We start from the raw sequence: 26,454 nt of genomic DNA, 5'->3' as shown, positions 1-26,454 counted from the left end.
CCAATGCACACCAGTCTCACTGCAGCCGCGTGTTAGATGCGTCCTAGAAGTGGCTCAACGCGACGCACGCGAAAAGAACGGCAGAGTTTATTAGTTGACGCAAGACGCAGCCCTCCTGCGTCAATACTACTACCGGTAGCTAGGATCGGGCCGCAAGTCACTCGTGTAAAAATACGGTGGATCCAGTCGATTTTCAAACTAATATGCAATTGTAACCTACTTTTTGAGTCCATCAGATCTCTTGAGTGGTAGATCGGGGCAAAGTTGACTTGTCTTTGTTGATTTACTGCTGTCTTCTCTGTTATAATAATAACCAACACGGCCCCGTGTTCAATACAAAAACCTCCTACCACAACAAGTAGGAACTAATATTCACATAGGAACAAAAGTTATACAACATTAAATATACAATATAAATGAATACTACATCACATTTGTAAAATATAAACACATAATAAAATAAATAATAGCCCATTATAAGATGACCCCCTCTTTTTCAAGACTCAAGTTTGAAAAAAACTTTTTGAACACCAAATTAATTTTTATACAGAAAATTACAGTACATCTGAAACAAATGATTATAACAATATATTTGAGAGAAAAAGCATGTTATTTTGGCTCATTCAAATCTTAATATGTGAACATTTAAATATGTAAACTAAAGTGCAATCACATTCGTAAATGAATGGCTTCTGGTTTTTGAAATGTAAATAAACCGATCTATTGTGATAAAACAACAAAATTGCAGTAACTGCATTAACCATCGAAGTGAAGTCTAACTGTAACTGTAGTCTTAAAAAAATCTGAATAAGGAAAAACATTGCAATAAAATAATGCAAACTGGTTAAACTTGAGAGTAGCTGAGATCTGTCATGACAGAACATCGCTTCAATGATATCTGGCGCCATCTAGCGACGTGAATGGGTATAATGTCTAGACCGTGAATATAAGACGACCCCCACTTTTCTAGTCTTATTTCAATGCAAAAAACACTGTTTTATATTCGGGCCAATACGGTATTATGGCTAATTGTACTGTGATGCCCCACTGGATGCTTGCATAATGATAATGCTCACATAACAAATCACAAACGTCTTAGTTTGAAGACATCTAATGGTCAATAAGCGTAACTGCTTTGCTAAGCTGTGATCAGTCCTTGTACAAAGGCAGAAGGCATCTACATTCACTTTGAAGGCAACATGCATATTGGCTCAAAACCTATAATGAAAAACCAATGTTGATATTACCCGATATCATTTTAAAATGCTTTTTTTGGCCGATATTCCGATAATATCGGACAACTCTGAAATATTAGAAATATCAATTGGTGAAATCTTAAGAAATGCTCTTTATTCCTCATAACAAACGTACATCATAATAAACTAATCAAGTCTACCATAGAGAAGGTCTCCAGAAATCAACTCAAGTCATTATTCCTCTAATACAATATTGAAAGCTATTTTTCGCACTCAGAGAACAAAGGTACTGCGGTTGTCAACTTTCAACTTCACAGTACGGGGTGGATATTTTGGGAATCCTTCTTTCCTCCTCCCAGAAGTTCCACAAGACATGTTTCCCCTCAAGCAATTTTGTCTTAGCATCTGCCAGTATTGCGTGTTGAAAGGTTTTTGTTATATTTTTCAAAAAGGCCGACGTTGTTGGAATATACCCATTAAATATTGAATAATTGTACCAAAGCAATGTAATTATGATAAGACTTCTGATTCTGATTACTTCAGACTTTGGATGGATTTTCATTTGATTTGTGTTTCCTAGTTTGATCTTCTGTTGTGTTTTGAAGATTTTGGCTACAGCCTAATGTTTTCTTTGAACTGATTCTCCTTTGTAGCATGCAGCCCTGCCAAGCACATCAGTATGTTAAGCCCCAGTTGCAAGGCTGAATTAAGACGTTTTCACCCTCCACATCTCCTTTAACACCCTGCACTCCCTTAACGTACCAGACTTGAAAAGTAGATTTGTCGGGAAGTTGTGCCGTCACAGTCTGGATTTTAGGTTACAAATCCACTGAGCCTGGCCAAGCAAGACTCTGAGTACAAACTGCTGTCTTTTTTTCCCCATGTCAGGAAGATGAGGTGGAACTGAGGGGGAAGGTGAAATTCAATTAATGTCAAACTTGCACAACAAAGAAATATGCAGTGCCTTTCTAGGCCCGGCAATGAATTAAACATATTTCCCTTCACATTTTCATTTTTTCTCATCAGTCACCTTGAAACCTGCTTTGATAGTTAAAATACATAGTGGATTACCCCAAAAGTTAGAATTTTAAAATAAATGAGTTGGAGGCGTTAGCAAATATTGCAAGCCAACTTAGTGACTCTTTTTTTTTTTTTTCATAATTGAGGACAATGTGTTTTAGCATGTAGTGGCCAATGGGCTTTTTACAGGTATTTAAAAAATGACGAGGTTGCTTCCTTTACAGCAGGGGTCCCCAAACTTTTTCCTGTGAGGGCCACATAACTTTTCCCTTCTACGATGAGGGGCCGGGGTCAGTTTGTAACAGAAAAAGTGTGACAATTGCAGGAGTGTCTAAATGTAAAAATGTTTTGTTTTTCAGAAAGCCACAATCAAATAACCCGTTCTGGATTCTTCACGGAACAAAAGTAAATAAAATAATAATAGACCGTATTGGCCCGAATATAAGACGGTGTTTTTTGCATTGAAATGAGAATGAAAAACAGGGGGCCGTCTTATATTCGCAGTCGAGACATCATACCCATTCACGACGCTAGATGGCGCCAGATATCATTGAAGCGATGTTCTGGCATGACAGATCTCAGCTACGCTCCCCATTCAGGACGCTTGATGGCAACAGATATCATTGAAGCGATGTTCTGTCAGATTTGTTTCAAGACTACATTTATAGACTTCACTTGGATGGTTAATGCAGTTATTGCAATTTTGTTGTTTTATCACAATAGATTGGTTTATTTACATTTCAAAAACCAGAAGCCATTCATTTGCGAATGTGAGTGCACTTTAGTTTACATATTTAAATGTTCAGATATTAGATTTGAATGAGACAAAATAATATGCTTTTTCTCTCAAATATATTGTTATACTCATTTGTTCCGGATGTACTGTAATTATTTTCTGTATTAAAATTAATTTGGTGTTCAAAAAGTCTTTTTTCAAACTTGAGTCTTGAAAAAGAGGGGGTCGTCTTATAATCAGGGTCGTCTTATATTCGGGCCAATACGGTAATATAATAAATATAACACTATTAATTAAATCGATAATAACTAAATAACCCTCTCTAGGTTCTTCACAGAAAAAAAACAGGAAATAAATAATATTATTGGGCGGGGAATCAAAATGCTCTCTGGTATTGTTCAGGGGGCCATTTCCGGCCCGCGGGCTGTAGTTTGGGGACCCCTGCTTTACAGTGTATCAAAAGCGAGTCCACCCCTTGCCTTTCTGCAGATATTTAAGTTTATCTTTTCATTGGACGACACTGACAAAATGACACTTTGACACAATGAAAAGTAGTCTGTGTGGAGCTTACATAATAGAGTTAATTTATTTTCCCCTCAAAATAACTCAAAATATAGCCATTAATATCTAAACCCCTGGCAACAAAAGTGAGTACACCGCATGGGAACTACGTACATCTCTAAATGTCCAAATTGAGTACTGCTTGTCATTTTCCCTCCAAAATGTCGTGTGAATCGTTACAGGAGTGCTGTCAGCATTGCTGCAGAGATTGAAGAGGTGGTGGGTCAGCCTGTTAGTGCTCAGACCAGGGGTTTTCAACCCAGTCCTCAAGGCACACTGTGGGTCCTGGTTTTTGTTCCAGCCGATCCAGCAGAGACAGTTGAACCAATGAGGCTTCTGCTAAAACAAGCCACACCTGACTGCAATCAACTGATTGCACTTGTAAAACACCAGATTGGGGAAAAAGTGTTGTCATCTTGTTTGGTAAGAATGAAATCCTGCACCCACAGTGTGCCTTAGTGGAATAGGTTGGGGACCCCTGGCTCAGACTATATGCCGTACTCTACATCAAATTGGTGCACATGGCTGTCACCCCAGGAGGAAGCCTCTTCTGAAGACAGTACACTAGAAAGCCCGCAAACAGTTTGCTGAAGACACGTCAACAAAGCACATGGATTACTGGAACCATGTCCTATGGTCTGATGAGAAGATTAATTTGTTTGGATCCGATGGTCTCAAGCATGTGTGGCGGCGACCAGGTGTGGAGTACAAAGATAAGTGTGTCATGCCTACAGTCAAGCATGGTGGTGGGAATGACCCCCCACCACCACCTCTTCAATCTCTGCAGCAATGCTGACAGCACTCCTGTAACGAGGGAAAATGACAAGCAGTACTCAATTTGGACATTTAGGGAAGTACGTAGTTCCCATGTGGTGTACTCACTTTTGTACCAGGTGTTTAGATATTAATTGCTATATTTTGAGTTATTTTGAGGGGGAAAAAACTATTATATAAGCTGCACACAGATTACTTTTCATTAAGTCAAAGTGTCATTTTGTCGGTGTTGTCCCATGACATGATATACTTAAATATATACAGAAATGTGAGGGGTGTAATCACTTTTGTGATACACTCACACTGTATACCTGTCAGGCTGAGTTGGATGTTGACCTTTTCTATCATTGTTAAAAGTTTGTCTGGTGTCTGTCTTTGAAATTCATTTAAGATTAGCATGTGCAGATTCAGTGCTTTATTTGAATGCTATGCAGGGTGGTTCTTGCGAGGTGCCTATCGATGCTGTGTTCGAGGTGTGCTTTCCACTGCATGTTGTCACTATGTCTTTAGGGCATGTAGTAAAGGACAGCTGCACCAAAGGAACATTGCTTCTATGCCGTGGTTATTGTGTATGGCTGGGATTTTGCTGAATAGTGGTTTTGCTTTTGGCTACAGCAATGGAAAATGAAAAATCATTTAATTGATAAATTACATAGGTGCAATGAACCTCCATTTATCAGGGAGGATGTGTTGAACAAACATCCACAATGGAAGAAAATCAATGTATAATTTTCCCTTCCCAAATACACTAAAACCCATTAGAGCACACATTTCAACACATACGGCAACATAAAAAGTATAACATTGTCAGCGATACTGTTCCAGAAATCACAGTGACTGTGTCAGATACATATGGGGAGAGCTGGGGCCAACAGCACCTTCTGAGCCTTATAGTGTGCAAATTAGGGTTGTCCCAAACGACCAGTTTTCTCCCAATTAGTCAGCCGACTATTTTTACGATTAGTCAACTAATCAATTTTTTTTTTTTTTGTTACTAATTTAGCAATGAAATTTTTGTTGACGCTAATTAATTAACAAAAACATTTTGGAACACTTAAGTTCTTTAAGCACAAAAAAACACGTAAATAACAATAACAAATCACAAATAAATAATGAGGTCAAATGCTGATAGCATTAAGTAGTGCAAAAGAATGGAATGTAAACAGATTTAGAACACTGGCTTCGCCTTTGCCATGATTCAAAACAATTCTCTTAAAAATATCTAGCATTAATGTTACCATATACTACTATATATAATAGAATTATAATATTCATTGCCAATCAGATTCTTCAGAACGGGTGTCATTTTAAAGCTATTCTTAGTGTAGAATCTGAATTCTGAAGTATGTCGGATTAACTCAGGAAATCGTTACTTAAATGACGAACACGGCGTGCTTCTATTTTAAAATGTTCACCAGAAGTACGTTCGCTAAACTGCTAACCGTAAGCTTTACACTCCGCAAGAAAAAGTTCTTTTAGTCATTGCATGTGGTATCAGTAATCTTTTTTTTTTCCTTTTCGTTTGCAAATGCTGTTTAACCAGCAATTTTTCATGTTTGAAGTGTCACCTTTTAACCGCAAGTTTGCGTTTTGGTGAAGACTGCCAAAGTTTTATAGCAGGCTAAAGTAGGTTGTCTTTTTTCCCCCATTTGCCTCAATGTAGCAATGCTAACATTTACAGTGTTTAATATAGATGTTTCCTTATTTTGTATGTATGAACTTTAATTCTACGGCGTGTTGATGACCAAAAAACATCTGTGAAAGGAACTGTTGTCTCATATGCCATCAGCACACACGCACGCACACGGCGATATAAAGCAGTCGTGAAAATTACCGCCCTAATTTTTATCTACCGTTTGATAAATGGATTCATTGCATATCGCGACAGGCTAAGCAACTTCAATAAAACATGTTGTAGTTATTTAGATGGACTTACGATCTGCCAGTTTGTTGTCTCCTGTCGTCTTCCAAAAACACAACTGGGTGACGGCGCTTTAGGTGTTTATTCATGATGTGCATCCAAGCTTGGCATTGAAGAGACAGGACACAACAGTAGAGGCGTGCGAAAATTCCGATACTTAGATCATTCGCGATTCGGCCGTGGAAGATTCGAGAACGATTCACAAACATCCAAATTCCGATTATTGAATTATACCAGGTAAAGCGGAAATAAAACGCAGTCAGCGCGGTCTTCGGGACGCAATGAGGAACAGACCGAGAGTAAACATCAAGTGCAGCTAATGCCGCTAGGGAAAAAAAAAAATACCTGACTGTGGCCGTCAGCCGCTACAAACAGCGCCCAGTTGCTAGTTGCTACAAACATACGGCAACATACAGCTATGGTAGAGATCACATATATCTAGACTAGATGTGAAATGACAGACTTTCCCGCGCTAGTTAACAGGCGCCATTTTAAAGCAGTAGACTTCTCTAGAGGGGTCTGTTGTAGAGAACCTAATTACTTGTTATCTAAAATACCCCTAAATTGGCAAAATCTTGACTTGAATCTATCTTTAAATGATGAAACAGTTTTAAAACTTTCACATGTCGAAAGTAGACATGAGGGAAATTATGGCATAACGGGCGCAATTTTAACAACTTTAACGGTTGATTCACAACATTAAATTGAATGTAGTTTAAAGCTGCTGATACAGAATGGGGACTTGAGTATTTTATTTACTGTTTTTAACCGGTAACTTGATACTAAAATAGTAGTTTGGTTTATTTAGCCTGAGAGGATTTTTGACCAATTTTGGAACAAATGTACAAAACATTAAAAAAAAAAAAAAAAAATGGGGGGAGGGGGGCATCAATAATCAATTTATAATCGTATTGGAGTCTCTGAGTCTCTGAATCGTAATCGTAATCGAATCGTTAGGTGCCCAAAGATTCCCACCTCTACACAACAGTGTATCCTCCTTTGTTTCGTTGAACTAAGTCAGTGTTTTGCCCACTCTGGTGCGCTTTTTTGGCTTTGTGCCGCTTGCATAGCGAGCGTCCAACATTCTGAACTTTCCACACATATATTTCTTTAACCCTTCATTAACCGTCGATGGGATGTTGTGCTCGTCGACGCATTAACGTTATCGATGACGTCGACAATGACGACTAGTCGGGCCAGCTCTAGTGCGTTTTGTGTTTTTTAAGTTTTCTCCTTGTGTTCAATAAACAACTGCTTACTGAACTGTTATCGCACCAACATGTGAATACAATAAGAACCCATCAGTTTGAAAAAATTTGTAATAGAAACACTGATAAGATAATTACATAACATTTGAAACTACTTCTTTTATGCCAATGTTTACTGAACAGATTGAGTAGTTGACATAGCTGATCTCTTGTGTGGAAGCAGCTCAACCTCTCAGTTAAGTTGAGAACTAATCAACAGCACCCATGTGGGTTGCAATGAAAAGTGCTCTCCAGTTTGCCTCAACTCTTTCAGAACAAGATTAATCAACAATTATTTCCGCTTGGTCAGCTCATGATCTTTCAATTCAAATAGGACGCTCCACATGATATGATGGAAATATGGTATGCAGTTTTTGAATAATTCTTACTGGTTAATTAACACAGAGAAAACATACAACCTTCTTTGTAATTAGTAGATGGGTACCCATGCGGAAGCCAAGTTTGATTATGTAACCGAGAGCAAACAAAACATTAAGGTTCATTTGTGACATGTAATTGACAACGTCATATTTGTGTTATTCAAATATTTTATTGCAGTAGAGTAATGGACGCAAACGAACAACTTTCCATTTGAAATGCTGAGCATGACAATCTAGAGTAGAGATTGGAGTTGTGAGTTTTTAAATGACATGTGACTTTTATCCTCAGATCTCTTACGCAGCTGCTTCTCTGGTCAGGCTAGTGCTCTGCAGGGCTTTCGGTTTATAAAATGACTGCAAAGCAACACACACAAACACACTATCACAGACACGCTGCACAGCCTACATTGTGGCAAGCCTATTCAAGTAAGCAGAATCATTACAAAACACTTTCATTTATTAAATTGGCATGCTGCTCCATGCAGACTTTATTTCATGGGTTGGTGCAAAGGACCCAGAGGAATAAACACTGATGGGAAAGCCATGACTGCTGTCTTCATACAAGGAGATACACTACTATTTCTTGTACACAACCAAATGTGGCATTAGCCCGTGAGACACTGACCATAATTTATTGTGTGTGCTAAGCATTAACACATTTTCGGCACCACTTAACCACAATTTCAAAGCTCTCTGTCATTTTAGGCTGTTTATAAATAGCTATTGTTAGGACACACATGGGTCTGTCAACAGTCTGTCATTCTAGTCCAAATTAAAGCACACTGGGCTGTTGTGAGGTCTTAGCTGGATGAGTAATCTTTCATGACAACAGGGCTAACAGAGGCTTTGTGTGTTGTGTGCGTATATGCCGATTTGTAGCATCAGTGGTGCGGCAAAAGTCATCCGAGGACAGAGGAAGACTTCCAACAAAATGTTACAAAAACCATAAAATACCCATGAGGGCTGGCTCGGAGCAAAATGTGCTGTCTGTACAGAAAAGGTGGCAACCACATAGTCAAGCAACATGCTGTGCAACTGCGCCCCGTGGTGGGGAAAAAAGGATAATACTTCATCTTGTTCCCCAAAATAACAGTGCAGTACTGTACTGTATTGATCTTCATCATAACTGAATGATGAGATTAAATAAATTATTCATAGTCTTCAAGTTGTCTCTCCGCTGATTATTTGTCCAGCAGGGTATGTGAGTTTTATTTCTGGAAGTACACAAATAAAAATGATCTGGGCAACATAGTATATAAAATCTATTGCATCTTAATTTGTAACATTCGCATACCACATTTTCACATTTTGAACATAAGGATGAACAAAAATGCAGTTGTGAGTATAACTGTTTTCAAAGGCTACAATAGTGTTGCATTATACAGTTAATGTCTTTCGGTTTTATCCTGCTATGTGGAAATGTTTCAAATCTATATTTAATGAACCATCAGATTCTTGTTTCCCCATCTAGAGGAAAATGAATAATAAATCAAGTCACTGGGAGACACCCACTGACATGCAGTGATTTCACGCTAACATTTCCTTAGATTTTTATGAGTGATAACTTTTAATCTAAATTTAAAAAGCAAAAAACTCTCATCAGATCAAAAGAAAATCAACACATTTATAACTTTTTGAAATTGATCAAAAAAATCCTAACTACAAAGTTTTCTTACCTGGACATAAGATATTGGTGAGTGACGCCTTTACCGCCATCAGCTGGGGTCTTTGTCGGGCATCCTCAGTTGCATGGAACCTTGTAAAGTGCAATGCAGGCCACCATTCTTTTCTTGGTGCCATCTTCTCAGCAACAATCTTCTTCCAGTCCTTACTGTTTTAACATACACAATGGATATGACAGTTGAAGCTCACATTGACAGTCTTCATGGCATTAGGTCAATTGAATGTATTATGAACAGAGGCATACTGTAGCTGCAGTTTGTCAATAACATCTTTTAAATGTTTCCACACATCCATGCTTGTTCTCCAGCAGGCATAGTCCAGCATGTCAAGGACAACTCCAAGAGCTTTTTCGATGTTTTTCGCCTTTTCTGAAAAAATTAATCAGATATCAGTCATTGATATATTTTTATCAACGTTTTCACTCAAATTAAAAAAAAAAGTCTGATCTTACGCAATTCTTTACTACTTTAAAGAATAGTATAATAAAAACCATGGCAAGCTGAGAATTGGTTACCGTAATTTTTGGACTATAAGGCCACCACCGACCAAATTTGACACGAAAACGGCATACGGTATATAGGCTATAGGACGCAGCTGTCCTCACTGCATTATAGAGTATTTACACTAAAAGATATTAACCGGTAACACTTAATTTGTCAGCGACACCATAAGACTGTCATAAGACCGTCATAATTATGACATGACACTGTCATGGACATTAATACCGTATTGGCCCGAATATAAGACGGCCCTGATTATAAGACGAACCCCTCTTTTTCAGGACTCAAGTTTGAAAAAATACTTTTTGAACACCAAATTATTTTTTATACAGAAAATAATTACAGTACATCTGAAACAAATGATTATAACAATATATTTGAGAGAAAAGCATGTTATTTTGCCTCATTCAAATCTTAATATCTGAACATTTAAATATGTAAACTAAAGTGCAATCACATTCGTAAATGAATGGCTTCTGGTTTTTTAAATGTAAATAAACCAATCTATTGTGATAAAACAACAAAATTGCAATAACTAACTGCATTAACCATCAAAGTGATGTCTAACTGTAACTGTAGTCTTGAAACAAATCTGAACAAGGAAAAACATTGCAATAAAATAATGCAAACTGGTTAAACTTGAGAGTTGCTGATACCTGTCATGACAGAACTAGCGCTGTCAAAATTATCGCGTTAACGCGCGGTAATTAATTTTTTTAATTAATCACGTTAAAATATTTGACGCAATTAACGCACATGTCCCGCTCAGACAGTATTCTGCCTTTTGGTAAGTTTTATAGCAAGGTTTTTTGTGCTGTCTAACAGCGAACTCTTGTGGTCGCTTTGCGACATGGTTTATTGCTTTCTTGCCAGTTCAATATGGCTGCACGACGTCTCGGGCTGACGCCTACGTGTAATGTTGTGCTTACATGATCCTTGGACAAGATTTGTCCGTAAGTATGGTTGTTGTAAAAAATGTACATATTATGTTAGTAAGCGAAATGTTATATTTTTTGTATGAGACGCTTTTTGTTTATGTTTAGTGAACCTGTATAGCGTGCTAAGCTAACGTTGTTGCTAATGCAATCCTTGTGTACTTTTTTGGGAAGTTTTACTACGGTCTAAAGAGGACAATGGTTTGAGGCCATTTTATTAATAAATCAGATGAAAAAGGAAGAAGTCTGATTATTGAGGCGTCGTTCACTAGCTTTGGAAAAAGTAGACGCTTCGGAGTGAGGACAGCATAGACAGATTTAAATGACAGTAGAGTGAAATGCCCACTACAGTCCTTATGTACTGTATGTTGAATGTATATATCCATCTTGTGTCTTATCTTTCCATTCCAACATTTTACAGAATATATATATATATAATTCACAGAAAAATATGGCATATTTTATAGATGGTTTGAATTACGATTAATTAATTTTTAAGCTGTAATTAACTCGATTAAAAATTTTAATCGTTTGACAGCCCTAGACAGAACATTGCTTCACTAATATCTGGCGCCACCTAGCCTCGTGAATGGGTATAATGTCTAGACCGTGAATATTAGAAGACCCCCACTTCTCCAGTCTTATTTCAATGCAAAAAACACCGTCTTATATTCGGGCCAATACGGTAAATGCTTATGTCAGATGTCATTAAGTGTCATCTGGCAAATGTTTGTCTAACTCAATTTATGTCTAGCTCTGATCTTTTACATATATTCAAAAGTGAGATTTCCAGGCTACGATTTATGGCCACGTGTGCGTGCGTTCGTACTGTATATTTGTGCACGCATGTGCAGCGCGCACTCAGCACATGTGCGTGTTGACTCCATTTCCCTTCACAGATGTTTATTGGTCATCAACCATAGACTTCATAATATTGACAGAACACGGGGTGGGGGCTGATTATTAGGGGGCCTATCTCAGTCAAAGCTGACCGAGTGGAAACACAGACAAAACTTTTTACGTTGAAAATTCTTGTGAATAAATGCTTAAATCCCTGAATTCTTTATAGATATGGATGTAAAACAGTATCAATTATTGGTTAAAAGCAAAAAAACAAAACAAAACAAAACAAAAAACAGGCAGTTAGTATTTATTTTACTTAAATATGTCGAATGTGCCGCTAGTCTTTAAGCCACTGTGGCGCTGCCTTATCACAGCAGAGCTTTTTACGTTGAAATTTTTGGGAATAAATGCTTAAATCCCTGAATTCTTTATAGATATGTATGCAAAACATTCTCGATTCTTGGTTAAAAGCAACAAAAAAAACAAAAAAAAACGGGCAGTTAGCATTTTTTTTTGTGTAAATATGTCGAATGTGCTGCTAGTCTCTAAGCCACTGTGGCGCCGCCATTTCACAACAAAGACCTTTTCACGTCGAATTTTTTTTTTTAAATAAATCCTTAAATCCCTGAATTCTTTATCGATATGGACGTAAAACAGTCTTGATTCTTGGTTAACCCCCCCCCCCAAAAAATGGCAGTTAGCATTTATTTTACGTATACCGTTATATTGCGAATTATGACGCCAATGCCGTAGCGGTTAATTTCTCCCATTGATTTTTTTCACACGTTTCAAATTGCATGCACGGTATGAAAAATATAATAATTACCTTGAATCCTCGAACAAGTCACTCCAGACACCACCCTTCCTGTTTGTATGCAGTACAGCTTTCGTACTTTTTCAACCTCAATCTAACGTTGCAGAATAACTGCGACCGACTTAGTCCGACTGAGTGTAGGACGGCTCCCTACTTGAAGGCGTGGCGGAATGTCTGATGAATGTGACCGGTCAATGTCATTATGAAGTCTATGCATCAACACACCGTAAAAATCTAAAGTTCAGACATACAAACTAAAAAAAGACATCTATATTAAACATTGTAAAACATTAGCATTGCTACATTGAGGCTAATGGGAAAAAAAGACCACTTAAAACATTGGCAGTCTTGTCTAAAATGCAAACTTTTGGTTCAAAAGTGACACTTCAAACATAAAAACCCGCTGGTTTGCATGTTTGTAAGCATAAGAAAATAGAAATGCACTTTTTTTTGGTATTTTCCTCACCGAGTGTAAAGTTTACGGTTAATGGCTTACTTCCGGTGAACATTTAAAAAAATAAAAGCATGTAACATGTAAATAAAGATTCCTTAATCTCACATGCTTCAGATTCTACAGTAAGAATAGCTTTAAAATGACACCTATTATGAAAAATCTGATTGGAAAAGAATAGTTTGGCTTCTTTTTTTTTTTTTTTTAATATTTTTTATTTTAACTAATGTGCATGTTTAATTTAAGAATATCAATTCATTGTATTTGAATGGCTTAAGATGTCACATTATTGGTTAAAAGAAATTGACAATAAAATCGTATATTGGTAAACACAAATGAAATTATATCGCCTACTAAAATTTGTTATCAGGAGAGGCCTACTTATGACAGTGTAATGACGCCGCTGTCAAATAAAGTGTTACCTATTATCAACAAATAAGACGCACTGGACTATAAACCACAAGATTCAAAATGAGGGGAAAAATAGCGTCTTATAGTCTGAAAATTACAGTATTTGTTGACTTGAGGTGAATATGTTTTTGCCTAAACATGTGAACATACCTGAGAGAAGCAGAAAGGAAATGTAGTCCAACATCAGCTCATGACTAGGAACTAAAGCATGGAGAATCTGAAGGTAAAAGGAAGATTTAAAAACTTCTGATCACACTGGAATAGATAAATGTGACAACACCTTTAAAACATTCAGCAATTTCCTTTCTGGTGCATTATGTCTCTGCAAAAACTGGTAGAGATACACTTGTGCATTGGGATTCGGCGGGAACGACTCATCATGTGCATAATTCTTAAGGACTTTCACTGCTTCCTCCTGATCATCATAGAATTCCAGCATCTATTGGGGAAAAAAATGAACTTGATTGAAAAAAGATCTTGATTATAATTGGACTACATTAAAAATTTACAATAGCTAATGTACAAATTACAGTACGAGTTAAGGGATGTTTGTTTACCTCGACATAACTCAGAATGAAGGGATCCCAGACACCAGGATGTTTTAAAATCTCCTTTAGATTGACTGAAGCTTGCCTAAAGTAGCTGTGCATGTCTTTGCTGCTATCAGCGTTTGTAAAACCTTTAAGACACAAAACATTGAATAATTAGATTAGATTTTATGAACAAAAATGCAGCGTCTACTCATGAATCGATAAATTCCTTTATTAATAGATCTAACCTGTAGGTGGCAGTGGTAAACCAGAGATTGGATGCAGCATGTGTACACAATAGTTGTTAACAAAACATCAAATTATCCATTTTCTACCACTCATGATTCAGATTTTTGGGTAAAATTAAACTTAAGTCAGAAGAGTCAGTCAGTAATAACCAGTATCAGCCAGGCATATATGTATGTATGTAGAGAAAAACTAGAGTACATGGATAAAAGTGGATAAAACTCCACACACATAGATTTGAATCTTGATCCATTTGACTACGAGGCAGACATGCTAACAATATGTGTAACATTAAAGCTGTAATAGACAAATAAATAATAATACATAATTAATAGTTTTGCCTTACTAGTGTTGGTGGCTGAACTTTTCTTGTCACACCAGATAATGTAGTCTAGCAAACTCCTGTAGGCCTGGATCAGTTTAGTCTTCTGATGTTGACATGCCGACACTCTGCCATACCTCCAGCTTTCAGCGACCGAAAGGTGATGTTTTGCATTTTCGATTTGGCCATGAAGCAGTAGGTGGAAGGCATGTTCCAAGCAGATCTTGAAACGTAATGATGACAACAATTTTAGTATATAAATATTTCAGCGAGTCTACGCAGTGATGTTGATGTACCATCAGGTAATGTTGAACGCCTGAATGTTTCAATCGCTCATAGACGACATTGTAGTCATCCATTTTTGAGTTGGGGTGATGATGGAGGATTTCAATGCCGATTCTCCAAATGATCTGAAAAAGCACACACCCTTCATGGTTCATTATTTCTTTCCATTTTTTAGTCATTACCATCCTGGTTTGTTTTCCAAAAGTTTATTTGTTGTACTTGATGGCCTAACATTAACGTACCTCTTTGTAGTGAATTCCCTTGCCAGCAGTTGTGTCCTCCAGTATTTGAGGGTAACATGGCAGGTATTCTGCAGCTTCCTGCCATCTATGATGCAGCATAGCCTCTCTGATTCTCTCAAGACAAAGCCTTGTCGTTTGGCGAAATCCCGTTTCCTTTGCGTTCTCTAAAGTTGCGAGGGGAAGACATTACGGGATATCTATTTATTTAAGAACGAAAATAGTTCAATTATGTGCCAAGTGTTGTCGATTGGGGAGTGTATGCTCTACTCACCTACTAAGAATGGTTCTGCCAGGGGAAGCCGTGACTTTTTCTCTTTTTTTGGCAATGTGTTGCCCAATGGGTCGTTGTGCTCATCAAACTGTATTTGGGACCTAAGCTCATTTTCAATGTCGTCCATTGTTATGACAGTTGTGATGCTTTTCTTTTTGTAGAAAAGTCACAATCTTTGATGTTTGTAGCACTTCCACCTGAGGGTAGGCAGACACGTGTACTGTTAAGCAACCCGAGATCGGTCAAAGTGGCAAAATAATGTATTTAACACGTCTTGTGTTTATGAATTCCGTCACGTGAGACTTCCGCACATTTCACGAATCAACAAACAAACCATGAACGATAAGACAATCACAAAGTGACAAAATAAGAACTTTTTAAACGCTAAAAATGTTTTCTACCTGCTCGAAGAGATGCGAGCACTTCAAATATCAGCGTCGAATTAAAGGTTTATTTTCTTAATGATATATAGTGGTCGAAAATTAAGATTCTCGCCATGGAGATACCATGCCGTCTTGTTTTCACTCAAGGCGCGGATTATCTTCTTCTGCTGTGTTTAGGATGGCAACATTTCACGAGTGCAGTATGCCTCCCTCTGCAGGTCATATTCGCAAGGAGTCTATGGCCATAGATAGTACATATGTAAGACTAGATGTTAAGAGCCAGAGTCGGCGGTGTACCTAACTGCAGCCATCTTCCGTCTCTAGAAGGCGCGACTGCAGCGTACGTAAAGTGAGTGTTTTTCGTCACTGAAATATTCTTGCAACTTGCTTAATTATGGCGCATTTACAAAGAGTTTGGTTACAATAAACTAAATTACCTTGGCTAAACTTAAGGCTGGATAATGAAAGATTTTTTTTTTTTTTTTTTTAAAGATTATGTATATACTTTAAATATGAAGTAAATTTACTGCATCTCAGACGTTTATGATGTTTTAAAAATTAGTTGAAAAGTGAGCAATTTATAGCTATTCCCAAGTTACACGATCCATTCACTATGTTTATCCAAAGCAAAATGGCCGAAAAGCTGCGACTCCTGTCGCCCTTGGCTCACAGCGCGCTTCCACATCTAGTCACATGATAACTATGTTTATGACAATGTATCAAATTATCAAATCTAATTGTATAGTATTTTCTGTTGCTAAATTTTGCTAATTGTCATCTGTTCACTTTGGGGAATATGTCACTACACTCTCACTGACACTAGTTGTGATAATGTAAAATAATAATGGAATACTGAGGTATTTTTTAAATGCCAAATAATTGCACACCTAGTCCTTATGTCCAGGGTCTTAAAATGTTTTATCCTATTATTATGCCTTCCTAATTAACAGTTTCTGCAACAAGTGATTAAATGATACCAGATTGAAACTGAATTTGGCATTAGTGTGCAGGACTTATTTGGGGGGGGGGGGGGGGGCGAGCAACTGCTGTATTTTTATGATCATATTGATTATATCAATGTTTTTTTTGTATATGTGAACTTGGTGTCCACACTGTCTTTATGGTGTGACTGCTGTTTTAATAAACCATGTTTTCAGTGATATTGCAATCAACATTTGTCTTTTTTCCCAAACAACACTTGAAAGAGTGGATAGTTGCAGTCTTGCAGAGTAAATTTTTGCACGTTAAGTCGTTTTTTTATATTATGTGTGTACTTGGATACTGTCAAACTTAAATTGTCCAAAATACCACAGGGAAATTATCAAATTAAATGCAAAATAACATTAAAATAGGTATAATATATTTGTAAAACATATCAACAATCTTGATAGCTTAATCGTATTACCAAATGAAGGTCCATCATGAGCTCATAAAATGTTAATATGAGACCCCCCCAAAAAATGTCCACCCTGTCAGTAAGCAAACGGCGTTGCCTACACCCAGCCGGATCTGATCTGCTTGCTGACGTGTCGTCTTCCAGCCCAGAGCTCCTGCTCACAACCAAACCTGCCAGCATGGCAGCTAAACACTTTTACCAAAAAGGTTTTTTATTACTTTTATTTAATTTTATTTCAACCGCCGCCCTGGAGAAGCGATTCTCCGACTTTAAAAGATGCGCCGACGAGGAGTGCAGCAGTAAGTTTCAGTTAACCAGAAGCTCACGGGTACCTCTTGTCTCCATCCAAAAGCAGCTAGCCATAAACTGAGCCTTATCTCTTGACCTGTTGACAGTCGATATTTGTGACAGCGATAACTCGGATAACTGTTGTTTTATCCCTGCGGCAACTTTGTTATTGCTGGCCAGTTCGCTTCAAGTGAATGTTTGCCGATCGCTGGTAAAGGTTATTCGCCTTGCTGAAGCCTTCGTTGGCTGGTTGCCTGTTTTTAGCTCCGGCCTGCTTACTGTTTAGCTAATATTAGCAGCTAATAGAACCATAAACAAACAACAAAAATCTGGTCTAGCAACAAGTAGTTTCAGCACGACTTTTAGTAACAACACCTAAATTGAGAACACGAATCTGCAGCCATTGTGCCAACCAATCTAACTTTCTTAACCTAATTTTGTGTTAGCCAAGATTTCAACTGCAGGGAAAACCTCTTGGAGAAAAACAAAATCTATGTGTCATCTGTTTTGCATTGTTTTGATTTTTCCTCGTTGATTTTGAATTATTGTGAACAACTCCTGCTTAAACATAACCTGTCCTACAGTTTACACCAAACAGTTTTTTTATGGAAATCTCTAAAATCACTGACAGTTCTAAATGAAAAGCAGTAGTCCTAAAAGATCCCTAACATACCCAGATAGCAGAACGACGTTGAAAAGATGTTGGATCATCATTCCGTTGTCGATCTTATATCATTGAATCAAAGTCTCTTTTGCACCCTCAATTTTGTTTCAGGGTTGAAATCCTTACAAAACTTAAAATGTCATTTAGATTTTTAATAATATTGGAACAATGCTGAATCAGTGTTATGTTTTCGACCAAAACGCCCACTCATCCATATTTCAATGACTTTTCAATCATATTTCCCGGTCAATCATAAATCAACTATTTGTCAGCATTAGTCCATCAACTATAAAACAATGTTAACCAAACCATCGCCTGACATACCATAGAACAACGTTGTTTCAACGTTACTTGACGTCGAAAAGTTCGATGTCAACCATACTGATGATTTTGATGGAAAATCAACGTTTATTCAATGTCGGTCTGCTATCTGGGTATTATACAGGGTCAGCCTGAATTCTGGACACTTATACAAAAATGCATATTAAAAAAATAAAGAAAAAATAGAAATGTTCATTTGGCAACACTGAATACTGTAATTTTCGGACTGTAAGCCCCTACTTTTTTCCTTAATTTTTTAAAACTGCGGTTTATAGTCCAGCGTGGCTTATTTATTGATTTTTTTTTTTTTTTGGGGGGGGGGGGGGGGGTTAATAGGTAACACTTTATTTGACAGTGGCATCATAAGACTATCAAAAGATCATCATAATTATGACATGACACTATCTTGGGAATTACTAAATCCTTATGATAAATGTCATTAAGTGTCATATGGCAAACTATGTCACGAACTCCATTTATGTCCAGCTCGAATCCTTTACATCCACTCAAAAGTGAGATATTTTGCCGGATAACTCAAATGACATCTGTAATAAGCATTCATTAATGCTCATGGCATTGTCATGTCATAATTATGATTGTGTAATGACAGTCTTATGGCGCCACTGTCAAATAAAGTGTTACAAAATACCATAACTACCAATTAATGAAACAACTGGAACAGTAACTGAAGAAACAATTAGCACAGAACATGAAGTTTGATTGTTATTTACATTTGTAGCGCTACATTGCATGCTAGAAGGCATGTTGGACAACAGCTGTGTTGACAGCAGGTTGCAGCAGAGGTTGACTTTCACCGCCAAGTGAGCAGTGATGTTCAAATGAAGCTTCTTGAAGCAATGAAGCCTTGCAGCCAATTGGTTCAAAGCTTCATTATGGTTCATTTGGTCTCATGACAGTCGCATGATGCCGCTGTCAAATAAAGTGTTAATATCTACTAGTGTAACTTTCCCATATTACAGTGAGGACAGCTGAGGCATATAGTTTAGTGCGGCTTATTTCTGAACAAATGCTGTTTTTGTGTCAAATTTGGTGGGTGGCGGCTTATAGTCAGGCGCCCCTTGTAGTACGAAAATTACGGTAGTTGTTAATAATGCCTCACAGCCTTCGGATTTGGTGTTTAAAATATCGGCCTATCTTCCGATGAAACGTTGCTTGTGTCGGTTTTGTCAGGCTACTCTTGTTCTGTTTTACTTTTTAAAAATATTTGTAATAGTATAACGGTGGTGGTCCTGCTTACCAGTCTCACTTGGGCTCTTCTTTTCACTACTTGTTAGTCGAGCAGCCAGCCAGCACTCTCTTTTGAGGATTATGGGGGAGTGATGTTGGACTGACATAAATATGCATAGCATGAGTTAGCATCAGTCATATTAAGTGTATTGTTCAATTATCTGTGTTATATCTGTTATAGATGTACACTCGCGGTCATAGGTTTTGAGACACTTTCTCATCTGACTGAATGGTGTGGGGTCTCGATACTTTTTACCGAGGGTGTATGACTGCTCAGTAGATTGTGTAAATGATGTAAATACCGTATGGTTAGTGATTTGGATGGGGTTGCATTAAAAATGTTGATGGTAAACAGAAAAACAATGGACACCTTGTTAAACAATTTTATCAAAGTGGTATATTTTGGAACACTACTAAATTTACACATTCTTTTTTACAGTGCTTCTATGTCGTGGAAAAGCAGTAGAAGATTTTAAAGGACCAGACTGTCGGTTCCTGTCATTCAAGAAATCTGAAACGGTTTATGTATACTATAAATTGTCAGGAAAAAGGGCTGACATTTGGGCTGGAAGCGTGAGTACAGTATATTGCACTTCTTAATTGAATGTGCCTTAGAATTCTGTCAATTAATGAACGTACCTCTTTTCACAGGTTGGAAGTCACTTTGGTTATTTTCCAATGGACCTTCTGGCTGTCAACCATGTTTATACGGATAAAGAAGTTGAAGCTCCAGCAGAGGTAGAACATGTTAACTTGAAACAATAAACAGATTCCCCCCGTTTACAAGATTTGCATTTGAGTTTGTTTGGAAAAACAGTGCGAGTGGCACTCAATTTTCTTCTGTTTGCTTTATAGGAAACAGATTTTGTCTGTTTTGACACAGGATTTGACCAATTTGACAACTATGATATAGATTCACTGCTGGGTTTTTCAAATGAGGAAGGTTTGGATATAAATAAAGGGAATTCCGACCAAACACACGTGTCAGAAGACACAAATCTACTAGAAGAGAAGGTGGTGATCGACAGTGAAAAACGAGCTGAGGATAACGTCATGGACCCAGACGGTCAAAGTGCCTCTTTTCTCCAACACAATGTACAAGATGTATTTCAAGATAAAGTGCCTGACATACAACTTATACCCGATGACACTGAAAATGCTGCTGAAGACGAAAAGAATGAGAAAATAACCACCATAGACACTTTTTTTGATGACGCGGAGTTTAAGAAGCATGAAACCAAAGATTTTCATGAAGACAAATCTCTACCCAGTGAAGATATTGTGTCAGAACACATTACAGACTCAACCTCTCAAGGAGAGAAAATCTCTGAGGTGAAAACTAGTTTTGGATTTACTTTTGATGCTGTTACTACAGATGCTGAAGCCACGACTAAAGTGACTTCGTATGAAGAGGAAGCGAATGAAGAGTTTGAAGATCATTCTGAACAGCACGGAGATGCAGAGGAAACCAGTCCAACTTTATTGCTATCTTTGTCAGAGGAAGAACATGTTGATACTTCCAGCGTTACAAGCGGTGGAAAATCAAAACTGGCTGAAAAGGTCATGTCAAAGGCATTTGAGAAGACTTTTTCACCTGTGAGTGACAGAGAGTGGACTGAAAAAGAAAGAAGTTCAGAAAAAGATTGGGAGCAAGCGCCTGAGTCAGAAACACCTTTGAGTTATGCGGAACTGCAAGAAGACACAGCAGCAGAGAATTTCGAACCAGTCCCTGGAGATTCACATCCTAAAGAAAATGAGAAGCTAGATAACTTGGATCAATTCCATACAGGGTCACTTGATTCAGTCACTGTAGATCTTAGAGATCAAGAAGCCCCAGAGATCCTAGATCAGATCCCTTCAGATTCACCCGATTCTGTTCATGAGGATCCCAGAGCAACAGTGGTTGAGGAACTCTTGTTTGATCAAGAGGATGATGGTGGCGGCCAAGTGATCAAACCAGAGGAAACTCTTGGTGAAACACCAAAAATTACTGATACGCCGATGAGTCAAGGTGAGAGTGAAGTTCACAGTACATTTGATCCTGTATCAAACAAAGCAACTCAGAATGAATTGCACAAGAAAGTCACAGATGGACACAGCACTGACAAAGAGGAGACCGAAGTCGTCGGTGTCACTGAAGAATATACACATGACAGTAGCGTTGCAATGAAAGAAAATGGCAAATTGGAAGAATCTTTTAGTGAAAATGACATTGAAATACAAGAAGAATTAATCACCCCGGGGAAAAAAAGTGATGTGCCTTCAGAGGAGACTCATTCCCTTGATCCAATGAACACTCCTGATGATAAGGAAGTGGAAAACAGCATTCTAATCCATCAGCATTTACACGCAGATATTGAACGTGATCATCAGAATAATTCACACATACCTGAAGAACAACTGAATGTAAAGACGAAAAACACAGAGATGGATGAAGAGAAATATGAGGAACGAGAAGAACTACTTGAAGATGAAAATGCACTTTCTGTCTCGCAGTCGTACGATGCAGACACTATCAACCCCTTGCCAACAGCCGAGCCAGTCTACAGTGACAGTGTGCTGAGGTTGACACTGTTGCAGGATTATTACACTGAAGAGAAGATGGCACGTTTGCAGAAGTTTCTGGGTCTCAAAAATCTCTTCAAAGTGGAGTCTATGTTCTCAGACCTGGACACTGAGTTAAAGGCTGCTCGTCTCACACATTCAGGGACTGTGCAAGAACTAGAGGATGCACTCGAGAACATTTTAGAAACCTCCGAAAATGCAATTTTGGATGAAATTGAGAAAATGCTGGATAGCCGACACTCCAACTATGATGATGAACAGAGAATGGAGATGATAGATGATGAAACTGAAATACTGGATGACTTCCAGGAATTGGCATTTAGTTTAAGACAGAAGTATTCTTTAGCAAAGGATAGTGCTCCTTTGGCAGAAGAGAAAGCGGAAGTTAATAGCGACCAAGGTAGGCCAGTATCTTTTGTGGGTGAAATTAATAAATAATTCAGTGACGCTAGTTTTAAGTTGTTGTATTTTTTTTATTATTGGACAGATTAATGCTATCATAGTAGAGGCCTCCCTGAATTGATCTTGAACTTCCCAAAATCAAGTTACATTCATTTATATACCCCTTTTGAACATCCATAGTTCTGTATCTTAATACTTCAGCCTAATTTGCTCCAATTTTCTCCATTCTAAAACTATATTTTTTCAGTCATTGCAGACCAACCTGACTTGAGCATCAAAGATGATATGCCTGACATTGTTAAAATGGAGTCAGAGCCTGACTTGCCAGAGGTGGAACCTGACAGGCCAGAGATGGGGATTGATGTCAACCATACAGTAACCGAGCTTGTGAAAGAGGCTGTAGAGATTGAAAAAGAAGTTCCAATCTTCTTTGATGAAGGGAGTACTGGACCGGATAGTAGCGTGGGGGCAGATGGTGGAAACTTCAACAAAAACCAAGAAAATCAACGTTTGATCCCGTCTGATGAGCTGCAAAAGTTTCCTCAAGCCACTTTGGAAAGTTCATTAGACAAGGGTCTTGGCGAGGTTGAGCACTCATCCTCAGGTTGGTCATTCAAACCCCTTGAACAGCATATTTTCTATTAACTTTGTGTTTCCTAATAAAACTAGAATTGCTTGGTGTTAAACTCAATGTATCCTACCACATCTACAGTGGTATGAAAAAGTCTGAACCGTTTGGAATTTCTCACATTTCTGTATAAAACCACGATCAAATGTGATCTGATCTTTGTCAAAATCACACAGATGCAAAAACAGTGTCTGCTTTAACTAAAACCACCCAAACATTTACAGGTTTCATATTTTAATGAGGATAGCATGCAAACAATGACTGAAGGTTGCTCATTTAATGTTCACAAAAATGCCCTCAGACACTCCACAGAAGTTGTGGCAAAATATTTTGTGGACTGATGAAACCAAATTTGAATTGTTTGGGAGTAACACACAACATCATGTGTGGAGGAAAACTGGGACAGCTCACCAAAATCAACACCTCATCCCCACCGTAAAGCATGGTGGAGGGAGCATCATGATTTGGGCTGTTTTGCTACCTCAGGGCCTGGACAATTTACAATCATTAATTGAAGAATGAATTCAAAGGTTTATCAGGATGTTTTGCACAAAAACCTGAAGCCGTCTGTCAGACAGTTAAAGCTAAAAAGAGGATGGATGCTGCAACAAGACAATGATCCAAAGCACAAAAGTAAATCAACTTCAGAATGGTTTCAGAACAACAAAATACACGTTCTGGAGTGGCCAAGTCATAGTCCAGACTTGAACTTCATTGAAATGCTGTGGCACGACCTAAAGACAGCGATTCATAACAGACATCCCAGGAACTGACTGAACTACAGCAGTTTTGTGGAGAAGAATGGGCCAAGATTAGTCCTGATTGATGTGCCAGACTGATCTGCAGCTACAGGTTGAAGTTATTTCTGCCAAGGGGGGGCACAAAATATTAAATGTGTAGTTCACTTACTTGTTTTTCCCCTTTCTGTCATTGTTTGCATACTATCCTCATTAAAATATGAAAAGCTATAAATTTTTGGGTGGTTTTAGTCAGAGCAGACACTGCTTTTTCCTCTGTGTGATTTTGGCGAAGGTCAGTCACATTTAATGGTGATTTTATGCAGAAATTTGAGAAAATCCAAAAGATTTAGATACTTTTTCGTACCACTGTATATGTTTTGATCCATGCTAATGTAGAAATACATTTTACACCAGTTTTAATGACTCTTTGTTGTAAATGTTGTAGGATTTATAGGGGGTGTACTGTTTTAATACTGCGGCTACGTCCGAGAACCTTAATATAATCTCATTTATATAGGGTCTTTGGATTCCTTTGAGCCACTGACGGAATTACATGAGGAAGAAGTGGGATTGCTCTCAGAAATCTTGACTTTTATGGGTTGTGCAGTTGCAATGATCAAGGCTAAAGTTGCAGAGTGGACCATTCTTGTAAGTATCAGTGCTAAACACAATAGTGTGTTTCCTTTTAGTAACAACAAATGATGATAAATATTCCAATCTTCTAGTCCAGTGGTTCTTAACCTGGGTTCGATTGAACCCTAGGGGTTCGATGCGTCGGTCTCGGGGGTTCGGTGGAGCCTCTGCCGCTGAGGTCAAGATACACGGACTCATCATGTCTATACGCGATGGCATGCCCCGCTTGGCCATCACTGGCAGCAGATGATCACATGACATTGCTTGGCCAGTCAGTGCTGCGAGGAATGATCCAAAGTGCTAATATCATCGAAGTACATGGTGCAATTACTTTCTTCATATTTTAATTCATAATAACTATGTCGCGTGAAAAAAAAGTGGTCGGACAATTATGCACTATCTGGATTCTCATGTATCATGGAACGGGATGGGAGTCAACATCCTATCTGCATGATTTGCAATGCCAAGTTGAGCAATTCTAGTCTCGCACTGTCAAAATTAAAGGAACACTTCGAGAAACTGCATGGAGATGGGGAATATAAGAGCACAACGCTTGCTGAATTCAAGGTGAAGAGAGTCAGATTCGATGATAAGGCCACTCTCCCTGCTCTTTGATTTGTACCCATTACCATTAACAAACCGATCATCACAGCATCATATGAAGTTGGGTACCTAATCGCAAAGCGGGGCAAGCCACACACCATTGGTGAAACACTCGTAAAACCAGCTGCGTTAAAGATAGTGAATCTGATTCTCGGAACACTATGTAAGTTTTGTTCTGCACGGTTCATTTTGTGCACCAGTAGAAAAACCATGTCTTGAATTTGAAAAAAATACATTTTTTTATTTACGCTAAAGTTGGGTTCGGTAAATGCGCATATGAAACTAGTGGGGTTAGGTAGCACCAACAAGGTTAAGAACCACTGTTCTAGTCACTTCATCAAATAGTATACTTAGTAGAGCAACGAAATACACAATTAAATGCAATACTTTTTTCTTTTTTTTCTTTTTTTTTAAATGAAAGCAAATCAACTATTGGTTTCGATTTTTTTAAATACACATGAAAGCAAAACATACTTGGTCATGTGTTTAAATATTAAATCTAAAGAAAAATGAAAATGGGTAAGTCTTACCTCAGATGACTGTGAAGTACAGCAGATTTTAACAAGACAGTGTCGTTTTCGCTTTCAGTTTTACAACAGAGCTGTAAATTATGTAGATTATATCTCTACGGGTATACTGTCTCATGTTCGTGTGATACGATGAAGTACGGTGCTTAGTAGACGACGTCAGCAAACACGAAAAAATTTCCGAGTTATCCTGAACGTGTCACGTACGCCCTCCCCTTGTCTTGTTGACTAGCGGTGAGGCTGAAGTTCAACACAGCCGGTGCTTAGCTACCTGCTAGTCGATACGCCGGGGCTTATTTTGACATGGATAATCATCTTGACATTCAACCATATACCTATAGCAACCATTTATTTTTAATCTAGCTTCATACCGGCGTCGCTACTCTGAGCGGAATCTGTCCAGGTCTGCTTGCCATCGTAACGATACGCATTCGATGCTAATTAGCCTTAGTTAGATCAGCGTTTCATACTGGTTTCGATGCTGTATTTCTCCCCGTATTTCCTTCTTATTCTCGCATGTAGGCCTTTAGCGTTGTTGGTTTTTTAGCATCCTAGAATTCCATGTTCAGCTAACCCGCTCATAAGCTAGCGTCTGCTAAACTAGCATACTTGAGCCAGTTGGTTTATCGTCAAGAATGGAGAGCGATATCCTTAAACTACCTGTCAGGGAACTGGAACATGCATACAT

The 26,454-nt window shown here is 38.1% G+C and overlaps 2 protein-coding genes across 4 annotated transcripts in view; one reads left to right on the top strand and one right to left on the bottom strand.

The window, feature by feature from the left end:
- Window positions 1-7,992: 7,992 nt before the first annotated feature.
- taf1a (TATA box binding protein (TBP)-associated factor, RNA polymerase I, A) lies at window positions 7,993-25,890 on the bottom strand. Of its 2 annotated transcripts, none has more exons than XM_057822810.1 (11): window positions 25,770-25,890; window positions 15,369-15,565; window positions 15,098-15,261; window positions 14,867-14,980; window positions 14,595-14,793; window positions 14,030-14,151; window positions 13,753-13,911; window positions 13,623-13,689; window positions 9,763-9,886; window positions 9,512-9,666; window positions 7,993-9,049 (listed from the first exon to the last, which is right to left on the bottom strand). In XM_057822810.1, the coding sequence occupies exons 2-11, from the start codon at window positions 15,493-15,495 to the stop codon at window positions 8,997-8,999; spliced, it is 1,284 nt and encodes a 427-aa protein (XP_057678793.1). In that variant the 5' UTR covers window positions 15,496-15,565; window positions 25,770-25,890; the 3' UTR covers window positions 7,993-8,996. The 2 variants fall into 2 exon arrangements, with proteins under 2 accessions (XP_057678793.1, XP_057678792.1); XM_057822809.1 differs by lacking the exon at window positions 25,770-25,890 and adding an exon at window positions 15,770-15,916 and having other exon boundaries at window positions 7,994-9,049.
- mia3 (MIA SH3 domain ER export factor 3) overlaps window positions 17,236-26,454 on the top strand; it is a 28,228-nt gene continuing 19,009 nt past the window's right edge. For both annotated transcript variants that reach the window (XM_057822808.1, XM_057822807.1), the window contains exons 1-6: window positions 17,236-17,446; window positions 20,108-20,241; window positions 20,320-20,406; window positions 20,524-22,633; window positions 22,883-23,239; window positions 24,521-24,651. In XM_057822808.1, coding sequence (XP_057678791.1) covers window positions 17,326-17,446; window positions 20,108-20,241; window positions 20,320-20,406; window positions 20,524-22,633; window positions 22,883-23,239; window positions 24,521-24,651 — 2,940 coding nt within the window. In that variant the 5' untranslated portion in view covers window positions 17,236-17,325. The remainder of the gene's footprint in view (window positions 17,447-20,107; window positions 20,242-20,319; window positions 20,407-20,523; window positions 22,634-22,882; window positions 23,240-24,520; window positions 24,652-26,454) is intronic.

Source organism: Corythoichthys intestinalis, chromosome 19, assembly GCF_030265065.1.
Source record: "Corythoichthys intestinalis isolate RoL2023-P3 chromosome 19, ASM3026506v1, whole genome shotgun sequence".
In the NCBI taxonomy this organism is placed as follows: Eukaryota; Metazoa; Chordata; class Actinopteri; order Syngnathiformes; family Syngnathidae; genus Corythoichthys; species Corythoichthys intestinalis.
The sequence above is the reverse complement of the archived record's forward strand: the minus strand, read 5'-3'. Positions and strand labels throughout refer to the sequence as shown.

Bases quoted from the DNA above. Each gene is read 5' to 3' on its own strand.
- taf1a (XM_057822810.1), bottom strand. From the start codon at position 15,495: ATGGACGACATTGAAAATGAGCTTAGGTCCCAAATACAGTTTGATGAG. The intron at 9,887-13,622 runs GTATGTTCACAT...TAATTTTTTCAG, and splicing joins TTCCTTTCTGCTTCTCTCAG to AAAAGGCGAAAAACATCGAA. The intron at 9,667-9,762 runs GTATGCCTCTGT...ATGTTAAAACAG, and splicing joins ATTGACAAACTGCAGCTACA to TAAGGACTGGAAGAAGATTG.